Consider the following 14473-nt stretch of genomic DNA (forward strand, 5'->3'; position numbering starts at 1 on the left):
GGGTTGTTTTGCAACAGGTTATTATTAAACCATTCAATATGCATGGACTGCAGTTACACTCTCTGCGTGCTTTTCTTATTATTCATTAATTTTGCCATGTTCAAATATGGGTCCAACATTCGAATTAGCGAATAAAAAATTGAAGCCCCCCATTTTTTTCACACAATTACAGAGAAAAAACAACAGGTGATGTGGGACACTACGAAATCTGTCTTTCTACCAATCCATGTAACAATGAAATAGTTAAAACTATGAGTTTAGCATAATTTTCAAAGGTAGAAATAACATTTTGAGCAGCATATTAAAAATAACATTTTTTGTATAATAATAATAATAATGACATTTTAATTTATTATGCAGGTTTCAGTTCAGCTTATCCTGATGGCTGTTTCTCTTCATCTGGAAAAATATATAAAAACAAGCAAAGATGGCAAGAAGACCCTTGCACCACATGTATATGCAGCTCTGGGGAAAAGAAATGCCATGCTTACATGTGTGAAGTGTCTTGTATGAACCCACGGCATGTTCCTGGAGAGTGTTGCCCTCTCTGTGACAGTAAGTTGTTTTTTTCTTTTTTTTTCTTTCCAATTCATGGCTGCTTTAAACAGGCTTTGAAATTAATGCATTGCATCGGGTTTTTCTGTAACTGTAATTATAGTGAAATTAGTCATCTGAAAATTCCACAAAAATACCATAGTCTAAAGTGAAATGATACCATGTCCTCAGCTCAAGCCAAAAATCTTTAGTCTATGATTTTTGCAACAAAACAACAGATGTCTTTACATGGGTGTCTGCTGAGGTTAACAAATAAGATGCTGACCCATCCCTCGACAGTCATGGATTGTTACTACATGGGTATGGTGGTTGTCACCAGACACCATCTGCTTGCTGAATATAGAATGTGCAAAAGTCTGTGTGATATGAAGTATTGTTCCCAGTCATTTTACCAAACAATTTTAACCTACTAATACGAGGTGTGGGTAGAAAAAAACCGGACTGTTGCTACAAAATCTTTTATTGGTAATTTTGTACAATATGAACATTATCCTCTTCAAAGTACTCCCCTGAACTATCGATACACCGCTCCATACAAATCTTCCATTGCTGGAAGCAGTGCTGAAAATCATTTTCTGAAACCATGTTCATGACCTCCGTCGCTTTTGTTTTCACAGATTCTACGGTCTTAAATCTGGTTTCTTTTAGTGCTAATTTGACCTTTGGGAATGAAAAAAAGTCACAAGGATCGAGATCCGGTGAATAGGGTGGATGTTCTAACACTGGGATCCCATGCTTGGCCCAAAAAGCCTTGACTGACAATGCAGTGTGGACAGGAGCATTGTCCTGATGAAGAATCTATGTCTTGCTTTTCCACAAATCAGCTTGTCGTCTTCTTAGTCACTCACGAAGGCTCGTCAGCACCGTAATGTAATAATGTTGGTTGTTTTGCAATAGCTCTAATACTCAAGCGACGATCTTTTCAAATCAATTCATCGACATTTGCAATGCTTGATTCCGTTTTTGACGTGCAAGGCCATCCAGGACGCGAGTCGTCCATGATCACTTCTCTTCCCTCTTTAAACCTATGAAATCACTCAAACACTTGTGTGCGTGATAAACACTCATCTCTGTATACTTCCTTCAACAAACCATAAGATTCTGTGGCGGATTTTTCGAGTTTCATAAGAGACATCAAATTAATATGCTGTTCCACTTTCACACTTAACATTTTTCCGACGGAGCACAGATGTAGGGTTCACTTCATCTACAAGCTACAGCGGAACTGATCGTCGCGCACCCTGGGAAATCACACAGTCGATAGGCAGGATATCACATTATAGATTCATGCACCGCTTAACCTTGAGGTGCTTGCCGTTTGTCAACAGCAACATCAATCTGGTTTATTTCTAGCCACACCTCGTATGTAAATCTTAAAGTCTACAACAAAGAAACTTATTGGACAAAAATGTGAGGTGTGCTTTTTCAGCCTCTGATCCTGGCACCCACAAAATCACCAAGTTTTCTCTGCCATTTCCAGGTTTTTGAAAGTTTTAACGAAATTCTCTTACTTTTCCATGATTTTCTTCATTCCTAAGTTGATTTACCCGACTTTTTCACTCGTGTTTATTTTCCTGACTTTTCTATGACCTTTTTTACTCGTAATGCTATTTCCCAACATTTCCAGGTTTTTGAATGTTTTTATTAAAATTCTCTGGCTTTTCCATTATCTTTTTCACTCGTAAGATGATTTCCATGACTTTTCCAGTTCAGTAGGAATCCCGTGTTTTTATTATTTTTGTGTGTATAGATTATGGCAGGTTAAGTTCAAATTTGCTGCATGTATGCTAACACTGAATTTAAAATAACAACAAATCGGAAAATCATGTGCATCACTTTGAACTTGCTTCTACAAATTATATAAATTCAATGACAACAGCAATCAATGGCACACAAAATGGGATCGGAGGTCATTCTTAATTTGTTTCTAATTTGGTTATATTACTTTTTTTTTTACCTCTCTAGGCTATAAAATGGCATCAAGGATAACGGTGAACATATGAAATTAATGGTGGAACAAACACACGTCCAGAAGTTGAACCTAGGACTCTTGATGCCATAGAGTGATACACTAACAACTCCACTATAAAAACTTGTAATATAAACATGTTGACATTTTGCTGGATTCCCACTGGCACTACATGCAAATGTTAATTTAGATTCAGGCACAGAATTTATTTGGGAAAGTTGGCTCTGAGAATGATCAACTCATGATGTGGACTATTAGGCTCTGGGTTCAGTTCTGGCCAAAGTATACACGTTTTACACAACATTGAATGTGTAGGTGCATCCATAATTATAAATCGAAGAAAATCTCTCAAAAGAGTAGAAAAGCTAGTGAACGCAACATTTCACTGCAGGCTAGTCGTGAAGGTGAAACGTGCCACATTCTCTTTTCTTGCGTTCAGGAGGTCAAAGCTTCCAATCTCTTGCCTTGCTATCCTGTCTGGTTTTTCCATGTTTTTCATTCTGCTATCCCAGTTAAATGATACTGTAGAATGGCATCTAGAATGAAGGCCTCGAATGCTTCCTCCTGTTAACTTGTTCTTTTGTTTCCATCATCCCCTCAACTTCAACTATGGGTAGAAATAAGTAAAAAACATTATATCAGCCAACTAACCTCTTTTTCTCTAGACAAGTGCCTGTGGTTTGCTTTCTACTCAATATACAATTTAAAAGGTGCATTTAAATACAGATAAGAATACATATGCATTAAGTAGAAAAATATTCTTGCACATAAAGTTTGCTAGAACCAGCAATCTTAATTTCAAGTGTCATTATTCATGAATTTTTTAAAAAAGAATGTATTAACAAAAAATGAATGTTTGCATGTCGCATTTTGCCTCATTTTCATGCATTTTTGATGATACTGTGCTAGTTGTACAGAATCATTTAAACTCTGGACATTTTTTATCTCAAGTAGAATCTAACAAGTATTATATATATATATATATATATATATACATATATACATACTTACTTTCAGTAACAGAATGGTAAATGCCAATCAGGTATTTTTACATATATTTATTAAGTTATCAGATTATAACTTAGCTTGCAAGCTTAGCTTGAATATAATTCTTTGCTATGTTATATGCATGTATTTATCTCTTGCATTTTCTAGGAACAAAGCCACATGACTTTAGTATTTTCGTAATACCCAAGTTCCAGGATTTTTTATTATTATTATTATTAAAAATGCAGGTGAAAATTCTATTTCCGCATGTTGCAAAGAAATTGGAAAACTAAGTTGATGCTCCATTCTTTTACAATGAAAGCTGTCAAGGAAAACAGGGAAGGTAGCATATTGACAATCAAAACTAAGTCTTATATAAACCCCCTTCCCAAGAGGGGCAATTTGAGAATTTACCCTGCCCCAATGTACTAATGTAGAAGTTTGTAAAACATGAAAAATTAGCTTCTTTTTTATATTGCACTATTTAATCCCCATACATTCCATTTATTTCATACAGGTGTCTTAAAAGTGCTATGTAAGTTGCTGACTGCACCCTGTTGTAAAGAAAACTTTTCTAAATTGTAAACCCACTCAAGTAGTAAGAATATAAGATGACAAATGTATCAGCTCTCTTGTAGTGAGTGAAAACTTGGATTTTACCTCAAGTGATGGAGAGGTGTCATCTCACCTTGAATGTTTTTGCAAATCACTATGCACACTTCGATTTGAACAATTTTCAATCTACACTAGACATTTCTTTTATCACCTCAGCCTACAGATAAATTTTGTGAGAAACAGCCTTGTGGCCCTGACATATACCACAACGTGATCTACTACCCACAGAAGATTTTTTTATTATTCATTCATCTGACATGTTCAACAAAACTGCATGGTATGATCCAGAAACACAAGACAATTATTTCAGCACTGTTTGATACAATTGCTAATGTATACATTAAGTAGTGTCAAACAGTAGTAATATTAGTAAGTCCCCGTGTGTATGAAAATTAGGTATCAAAAATTCCTCCTGAATTTTTTCTGAGCACACCACTGCACTGCCCTTAATGAAATTTCTGAGAATGATACTGTCTGGACAGAAAAAAATTGTAAAAAAAGTCCTTGAAAAGTTTTTTTAGTCCGTCAATTGGATTGACAATGATTGAGGAATTAAAATTATATCATATAGAAGCTCCAACTAAGCAGTTTCAGTGAAATTTCTCATAATGTTATGAAATGATATAGCATGTGATATAAACAATAGCCGAATTTAAGTTGTGAGACAAAGTTGTCAAAGATATAAGCTTCCATACACTGTATTAACTTTGTATTGTTTATAGTATATCACTTTGTATTTTAACTACACAAAGTTAGTGGCAAATTAGAAGCTGTATAGTTGTTGGCACACCTGAATAGAGTTCCCGTGGCTCTGTGGCTTTGTTCCTTGTCTCTCTCTCCGAACTGTGCTTCTCTTGAGATGTTTTCATCCTGTTTCAGCAGCCTCAATCATCACCTTGCCCCCGCATTGCCCAGCCCTCAACAACTGCTCTTTGCGCTGCCTGCATGGCTTTGTGCAGGACGACGCAGGGTGTTATCACTGCAAGTGCCAGGCAGGTAGGTCATTGTACTAATAGCATCCACATTTAAGAATGGAATAAAGCTAAAGAGCTTTATAATACTAATGTCTTACTAATAAAGAATGTGCATGAAAAATATGCCACTCAGCATTTGTAAAAAATAACAGAATCTTTCTGCTCCTAAAAATATTCATAGGAATAGTGATATTGTGATTTATATTTTTTTCTATTTCTTTAATGTACAGTCATGGACACTTCTGGGTTGTAACAACTCTATTTACTTTCAATTGGGTCGTTACAAGCCAGAAGTGTCCAAGACCGTACTATGCATAGGGTTGAGTTGATATAAGTTTGTTTCTGTTATGCATGTATATTTCAGCAGTTTATGTGAACAGTATAAGAATTAGAATACAAAACTTGCATTGCAAGAACTCACCATACCAGTCTACCAAACTTAGAACCAAAAAGATTGTTTTAAGTGCACTTTATGTTCACATAGGCTAATTTGAACTAGATGTACAGTTTACAGTAAGATCTGAATCACTTGGAATCTAACCTGGGACCCTTTGATTATTAAACTTGTGTGTCAATGTATGTGTTAAATAACACTAACTAAAGAATTTGATATCACAACAGCCTTTTGATAGTCAAGACCTGCCAAACAACTTTTCACTCGATTACACCTTATCTGTGCATTGAGTCCCACCTTATCTGTGCATTGAGTCCCATCTCCAGTTTATTGCATTTTGATACAAGCCATTTTGCTCATGATGCTGGGTCAACATCAACATTTTGGATCGTCCAACAAGGGTTGAACCCAGGACTGCTTACACCAAAGGCAAAGAGTGATAACCATTATGCTATCTGGTAACTCCTCAAGTAACAAAGATGATCATATGGAGAGTAATCAGTAGTGTTGGGCAATATATCATCCAGACGATATATCGCGATATTGATAAAATATCATTCAGGCAATATCAACTAGACAATTTATTGTCACGATATTTTAGCAATATATATCGTGTCTGTGATACATCACGATATTTTAGCAATATATATCATGTTACCGATATATCGTCACGATGTTTTAGCGATATATATCGTGTCTGTGAAATATTGTCACAATATTTGGAGATATATATTGTGTCGGCGATATATTGTCATGGTGTTTTAGCAATATATAGCTATGATATTTTAGTGATAATCATCACAATAGTTGGCAATATATATTGTGGAGACTATATATCGCCGATATCACGATACGTAAAAAATATCGTATTGTCTGTGACGATATATTGCGATATCAAATTTCCGATATTGTCCATCCCTAGTAATGAGTAATAATTCCATCAAAATCTGTGAAGTGTGGGATCTGGAAACCAAAGAGCGTATATAACAAGAGACCTCAATTATTGAAAACCCCATACATTGAAGCGTATCACATGCGCAGTCCTGCCACCTTCGGTCAAGTGCCAAACTACTTCCAGTAGAATGCGGGAGGCTGTTTCTGATTGGCTCTAACCTTTTAAATGTGATTGGCGTATATACAAATTGCAATCAACATTTTTATTTTGTGTTAAATAAAGGAGTATTCGAGTTACACGTTTGACATTACCAATCGGCTGGGTTCACAAATTCTTGCACTAACATGTAATTGAGTTTAGTATTTTACACGAACGCACAAATTTACGTGATTTCTTACCCTAAAATAAATAAATTACAGGATCTCTTTTTCGAACTCCTAGCTCTTTCGATAGATTCATTTCCCCAAAACATAGGCCCAGCCTCTTTAGCATTGCAGATTGATGCCTGTCTCTGTGGCGCTTCTCAGAAAGGTTTCTTTGTCTAAGAGAGAGACATCTGTTGGATAAATGTCAAACTACCAGGCATTTATGTACGATGCTTCTCAAGCCCTATTGAGGTCTCTTGTTGTATACGCTCTTTGCTGGAAACTTTGTTACCAGAATTTGTTAAGAGTTTAAAAAAATTGCAGAATTATCAACATTTTTCATTGTGCAAGCATTCAGAAATTCTAGAGAAGGGCTAGATTTCTTACCAGAAGCCAGAAACGACATTATGTAAGGGATGAAATGATGGTCAGAAAATCCAGAAAGTGAGAAATCTTGATAATTCTTTTTCTCAACAATTTCCCCAAACATTGGAATGTTGCTTGATCATGCATCACCGAATGAAAAGTTGCTTGGTAGTTTCACCCTGCCCTTTTTTTTAAAAAAAAAAATCCTTCATATCCTTACAGCACACAATAACAATGAACATTCAATTTGTATTTTGTGTGTTGCTCCTCAGAACCGTATCGCAGGTGCAATAGGGCATAAATATTCTCGTGCGTGTGTTCAGCCACTTTAATGCATAGTGTATTACTAACACAATCTGTGAACAAGTAAGGCTTAAAAAGTAGGGCAAGCTGAAAATACAATGAATAAACAAACAGCAGAGTGTATGGTCATCCATCTCAGTTTGCTACTACTGCAGTAGAGCATATCCTTCATCCAATATATTATAACATTTCTGCTTCATTGTGTTGCAGAGGAGTGTACCCTTGTGTGCCCGGATGGATACGTTGAAGACAAGCATGGAAACAAGTTGTGCCAGTGCAGCTTGCCACCCGTAGAGGGCAGCTGTCCATCGCTCGCATCGTGTCGCAAAAACTGCAGCAACGGGTACAGACGCAACCACGAAGGGTGCGAAATTTGCAAATGTTCCAAGTGTCGGCCTCTGATGAATTGCGACAAGATCTGCCCTCATGGGATGCAGCTTAACGACAGGGGTTGCCCGATTTGCAAATGCCAAGGTAAGGTTTAACACTTGTGTCACCATGACAGAATGTCGAAAATTATCAGAATCTTTTTTACCCCAGAAAAATTCCAGAATAGGATAGGAGTACTTGGGATTAAAAATCACTGGGTGGGGGTGTTTGAAGAATGGAAAGAGAGAGGGCAAGGGACTAAGGACAAAAGTAGTTTGGGAACTAGCATGTGCCAAAAGTGGTGCTAAATTAGTTGAACTTTGTATCTTTATTATTTTATGCCACGTGCTAACTATGAAATGATAAATAAAACTGATGCCCAGGCTTAGTGGCGAAGCGTGACATTTTTACGTAGTCATCGCAAGATTTGCCAAACGTCAGGGTCTTTCAACGAATGGTGGGGGCACAATATTTATCTGCGATATACGCCAAGGTCATTGCCAATTCAATGGAAAAGCTCATACCACAGGCCTTACACTACAAAAGACACATAATTCTATCCCATGCGATTAGAATTATTAAAGATGGTCGAAACTGAAATGCAAACACCTCAATTGTCGTGTTTAAAGGTAAGAACCTTTATGGTCTGCCGCCAATTGTATTGATAATGAAAAGCAGATTTCATATCGTTCAATGTGTTTTTCCTCTTAACAAGTGGAAATAGCAGACATTCGCAGTAGTGAGCCTAGGATTTTCGAAACGGGGGGTGGGGGGGAGTGATATGTGTACTCTTTAGTAGTCATTCCTCAATTCCTCATGTTGCCATCTTTTCTTGCCTTTGACCTTTATTATTATTATTGAGCCTAAGCAAGGATTATGACCCTCACCAATTCCTCCTTAAGCACGCCACTGGACACTGAAGAATCTTGATGGTTGTAAACATGGGGATGGGTGCTGAAAAAGGGGCCTGTTATGATCCAGACCTTCAAAAGTGGGGGAAAGTAGAGGTCATTGGACCTTGTAAAGTGTCTGCCTGTTTGGAAGCGTTCGGCTGTTCTCGGCACCGGCAGAGGCCATAGGGATTCGCACCATTCTGCAATGAGCTGGACCTTCTAACACCATTGCCTTCAATAGGAAAGTTGACAGGAGGGTTCTGCGCGACGGGTAGTACTGGGTTTCATTTCGATGCGCTACGCAAGTATTCTGACTTATTCTTTTACTTCTTCTCTGAAATATTTAAAATGCAATATTTTTATTACTTTTCTTGGTGATCGCCGCATCTCCCGATGACCGGACGACTCGCCTCTGTCCCCCAGGCTGGGACTCAACCCTAGAACCTTTCGTGGCGAGATTTGAGAGTTGCTCACTCAATGACCTCACCTACCAAAGTTGCTTCACATTTTTGCAAGTTATAATCTGGACTATTTAGTGAAAAGTCCTAAAGCACCATCCTTAGTCATGCAAAATATGATTATCTAACCTTGTTTCAATTTTTTTGATATTAATGATGGACGTGTAGAATTCATAAGGTAAATCTCCCTATGTACCCCTAATTGCAATTAATCTGTGTAACCAGTAATACAACAATGATTATATTTCTTGATTTTTGTTGTCTTTGCCAGGCTCTCCAGAATATACACAAATTGAAGATGAAACAACCACCTCCATAAGCCACGGTATACCTTGCATCTCATCAAGTAAGTTGTTGCCTATTTTATTACTGTAAGGAATGATTGCGAATGGTTGCTATTTGTATTAGTAAAGGTTTTCCAAAATAATTCATGACAAGTATCATTCTCTCGTAGGACAAGAACTGTTGGTCTCTGTGGGAAGGTTAGTATTACAGTATGAAACAACTTAACCCATTTAGTGAAACGTTTCTCCACCTCAGGTGTTGGGTGACAAAATGGCAAGTGACTAGAAGGGTGGGGCCATGCAAATGATGTTTCAACTTCCACCACAAGATGCACCAGTGTTAGAAAAATGACTGCTTATTCCAGCAACAGTGCATTGCTATTGGTTTCACAATCATAGACAGGGACATGCCATTCCATGTATGGAAAGAGTCCCGTTGTTTTCTGGATATACGCTGTGTGGCATGCAGTTCACCCATATTGAATCCCTGTGATGTCAGTAAAAGTTGGAGTTTTGCTACCCACTGATCTGTTGTGTGTTCTTGGATCATAATAGATAATTTATAATAAGTATATAAAGTAGTTTTGTTTATTCTTTTTGACTTGCCTGAATAGTGTGCTGTAAAGTCCATGTCCAGTGTCTGGCAAGACAGACAAATTTGACATTTTGCAGTGTACAATTCATTCTAATGAGTTCACATTTTATTTTTTTCATGTAGTTTTTATTTGCAATCAATTTCGCCGTCTGTCTGGTGGCTTCGGAAAAAATAAAACATGAATTCATTAAAATCTAAATCTAAATAAAATCTATCTCTAACAGATATCTCTAGATACAATTTTGAATACACTTTAACACTAGTGTGATGGTTATCAACATAATATTTATAGTATGTGAAATATAAACATATTTTGTTCACAGATATCCATGGTGTCAGCTACTTTTGCAATTTTTGCTATTTTAAGCCATATTTCTGCCATTTTTGACTAATCACACAGTGAAAATAGATGATGATTAGATGAAATTGATGAAGGGACTCCCGCTGTGAGTCGAACCGGGGAAATTTGGTGGAAACATCAAAAGTCGACCACTTATTGCACTTGGACACTGAACTGTAGGTATTGGCTGCAATTCGAGGCAACAAACACTAGACTATCACGGAAGTAGAGTTTGTCCCTAAATGGTATTCTACCTTAGTTTTTCTGCAAGAAATTGAAAATCTGTACATTGTTACTGTGATGTAATGATGCTTCTTTTTCCAGATGGTGAGCATCATGATGAAGGAGAGGCATGGTTTGATGGCTGCCGCCAGTGCTACTGCCATGGAGGCATAGAGATGTGTACTCTAATTGCGTGCCCTGCTCCAGAATGTAAAACCCCCGTTTTCTTTCACAATGAATGCTGTCCTCGCTGTCCAGGTAAAATTTCATTTTCATCATTTTTTGCAAGGCTTTTGTCATTAGAGTATGTATATTTAAAGAATCAGTTTCATGATATTTTATTTATTCAATGTTCCGTGGCGTTGGCAGTATTTGACCATTTTCACCATACTTGTGAAGTCAGGCTTGAACTACAAGTAGCAGAAATTAATTTTCAAATATACAGAATTCATGTTAATTTCCTCTTTTGATCTTACTATTGTCATTTTCCCTTTACTATTATGGTAAGTCAGTAATTGCTCACACTTTGCTGTAATTTTCTTTAGGTTGACCATACTGCTTGGGGCATGCACATGTCAATAGTTTTTGCATTTGTCATTGCTTCAGTGCATATTTGACTTGCATCCTCATTTTTATTTTCTTGTTGCAGGGTAAACATGGCCATGACATTCTCAGTTGCACCAAAAAACGACAAGAGGTGTACCAGGGGCTGAAATTTACCAAAGGTTTGCATCACAATATGGGGAAGGTGCTACACGGTGAAGTGTGCCTGAATGTTTTGAGAAATTCAGAAAAAGTCGGACAAGTGTTAAGCACGAAGGAGAAAGAGGATGCCCATTCACATCCACTACTGACAACTACATTGAGGACAAGCCAAGAAGTGGCTTATCAATGAAGTGGCAAGTTATTTGCACAGTAGTCCTCCACATTGCGATGCAAGCCTTCGATAGATTTCAGCCCCTGGCAAACCTTCAGACCACTAAAAGTTATATTTGCTATTCTTCTTTTGTGTAAGCAGAGAGTGTAGTGGCCATGTTTACCCTGCAACAAGAATAAAATAAAATGAGTGATGAAAGTCCAATATGCTCTAAAGCAATGACAAATGCACACACTATTGACATGTGCATGCATCAAGCAGTATGGTCAACCTAAAGAAAATTACAGCAAAACTGTGAATAATTATCGACTGGCTCTGGCAATTATGATTGATTTTACATGTATTCTTCATGCATATGTGTAATATTGTTCAGAATTAGTGTGTCCTGCATATTTACTTCTTGTTACAGCAAATCGTAGAGTTATTAAAGCACTAACAGCAATGTTATATTTTCAGAAACATCTTCCAGCATGATCTCCCACAATTCCACAGTGTGTCACTCGGTGGATGGCCTCTACAGAGTGGAAGGGGAAACATGGAACCTGGACAAATGCACGAGATGCATCTGCCACGAAGGGCAAGTGTTGTGCGAGACCAGCCACTGCAGACCTGCACCTTGCAATAATGCCGTGGTCCATGGCTGTTGCCCGCAGTGCGTGGAGTTCCAGCTGAGTGCCGATCCAGGACCCAAGATATCTTGCTATCCTCTGGACTCTCACGTTGTGTACAACCACGGGGATTCCTGGAGGGTCGGAGCATGTCAGAGCTGCATATGCGATGAAGGTCATATCAAGTGTTTTTCAGAACAGTGTCCGCAGCTCAGTTGTAAAAGGCCTGTTCTGAGGAAAAACCAATGCTGTCCTGTTTGCTTAGGTATGTAAAGGATTTTTTTTCTGCTTTAAATTGTTTGGTTATACCTTTGTTAAAATATGCTTTGCATTGTCAATACCAGAAAAGGCCAGCCTGAGCGACATACCACATTAAGATTTCCACTCGTGGTGCTGAAGCCTCTGAATTTCAGTAATCCAGATGCAATCAGCAAGTTAATTATTCATTACAGTGCATCAGCTCTAGAATTTTTTATTTAGTCTTCAGGTATGCTGTTCCCAAAATCCGAACCTAACAAAATTACTTATCTTCTAGGCCTGTGTTTCTGAAAATGAGGTCTGCAGTGTGGTTGCCGATCTAAATTTCAGAAAGAGTTTCTATAACATCAACATAGCTCAAACCATGCCCTTCAGATTTCATTTACTTGTCATTATGTCATTCAGTTATTCACAATGTAAACTATACTAAGTGTTAAATAATAAAAAAAAGTTATGCTCATATAATGCACATGGCACATTGGGACTGGACCTACAGTTTAAATTATAATCTGAATTACGACAGGCATCAACTGAGAATCAAACCAACAATTCCTTCATTACAAGGCTACTGTAACCGGTGGTGCAAAAGTCATCATCCTATTTTAACTGACCTTTATTTTGACATTTGTTGTTTATATCAGTAGTGTTTTGTCAGTTAAATAGAAGATACTCACGAAATTTATTGTGTGCGAAAATGAAAAAGTACCCCTCATACAGCCCGCGAAACATTAGCTCTTTTGCATGACACTTTTCCGGGCACAGTTATATCCCGTTTTGGTGATTTGCCATGGCCAACCACGTCCCCCGATTTGACCGCTCCACATTTGTTCCTTTGGGGATATTTGAAGTCATTGGTTTATGTGAATAAGCCAGAGATGTTACAGCAACTAAAGGACAATATTCAGCATGAAATTGAAAACATTTCCCCGCAGATTCTTTCCAACAACACCAACCCAATAAAAAGAGCCCACATTTGCATAAATTAGAATGGTGGTCATTTATTGGATATTATCTTTAAAAAGTGAGGACATAAAACTTACAAGTATCAATAAAAGTTTAACACAAAAAACCTACTTTGTTTAAGTTTAATTTACAACCCCAAGATATAGGCTAAGAAAATCATGACTTTTGCGCCACCTTGTATAATCCACCAGCATACTGGGAGCCTCTATAGATTAGGTCATGAATTGTTACTGAATGTGTATCAGTTTAGACAAAGAGGAATAATAATAATAATAAATGTGCTCTTGTACTTTATGTGTGGTTAGGCAGTACAAATATTATCAAATGTAGTACAGTCAACGGCAAAGATAGTAGTAGGCAAATTGTCCATCACTATTTTCGTTACTCTTTATTCCACGCCCTGTGTTGTTTTAAGGAATGAATTTCTGTTGATACAAAGCAGATGCTGTCCTCTGCCTATTGATGTTTTTACTTCAATTCATGATCATCACATTGTGAAAAACAGACTGATTGAAAATGGTGGACAATTTGCCTACTATTTCTTTTGCAGTTGGATGTACAATGGGATGCACTGTGTAGCTTGTCCATGAATATATGAATTATTTTTTCCCCGTTTCCTACTTTTTCTTTTTTAAAGGAATTGATTTTTAATGTATGATGATTCAGAGGTTGCCAGCAGCTTCTTTTGTGCTTTGTTTCAAGTTTTGAATCTCTAGTTTCATAAAACAGAGAGAATAAACATCTTGATACACAATTTGCTTGGTAATACTTGTGTGTCTCACTAGGACTATGTCTAATACTTTGAGTTTCTTAAACTGGTATTTATTCACTTCAATAGCATCCATGTTTCTTTACAGACCAATCAGTTCCAAAAACATGTGTCGTTGGAAATATTACATATCTTCCAAGTGAGAGATGGTCCGAGGACGAGTGCACGCAATGCGTGTGTGATGAAGGGCAGAAGATGTGTACTCAGAAAGTGTGCTCTGCCATATGCCCCAATGCAATTAAAATACCCGGTCGCTGCTGCCCTGTTTGTCCAGGTGAGTAGTTCAGTAATTTTAGAAATGACATTCAAAGAAGTATCTCTGCTGCTAATGTTTGTTTTTCCTGATCAAAGGTACCTTAACTTTTCTTTAATAATTTCTGGCTCAACATAATTGCTTTTTTGCGTACAAGACTC

At 37.4% G+C, this 14473-nt stretch overlaps 1 protein-coding gene across 4 annotated transcripts in view; it reads left to right on the forward strand.

Moving 5' to 3' along the window:
• Nucleotides 1-14473, forward strand: part of LOC145978890 (cysteine-rich motor neuron 1 protein-like) — a 261004-nt gene that overhangs the window by 239618 nt on the left and 6913 nt on the right. For 2 of the 4 annotated variants that reach the window (XM_083111823.1, XM_083111825.1), the window contains exons 5-11: nt 361-555; nt 5006-5122; nt 7634-7897; nt 9415-9489; nt 10687-10842; nt 11918-12334; nt 14148-14333. In XM_083111823.1, the coding sequence (XP_082967949.1) occupies nt 361-555; nt 5006-5122; nt 7634-7897; nt 9415-9489; nt 10687-10842; nt 11918-12334; nt 14148-14333 (1410 nt within the window). The remainder of the gene's footprint in view (nt 1-360; nt 556-5005; nt 5123-7633; nt 7898-9414; nt 9490-10686; nt 10843-11917; nt 12335-14147; nt 14334-14473) is intronic. The other 2 variants (XM_083111824.1, XM_083111826.1) reach the window with 2 other exon arrangements.

The sequence above is a fragment of the Lepisma saccharinum genome, chromosome 25, assembly GCF_977018435.1.
Source record: "Lepisma saccharinum chromosome 25, izLepSacc3.1, whole genome shotgun sequence".
In the NCBI taxonomy this organism is placed as follows: domain Eukaryota; kingdom Metazoa; phylum Arthropoda; class Insecta; order Zygentoma; family Lepismatidae; genus Lepisma; species Lepisma saccharinum.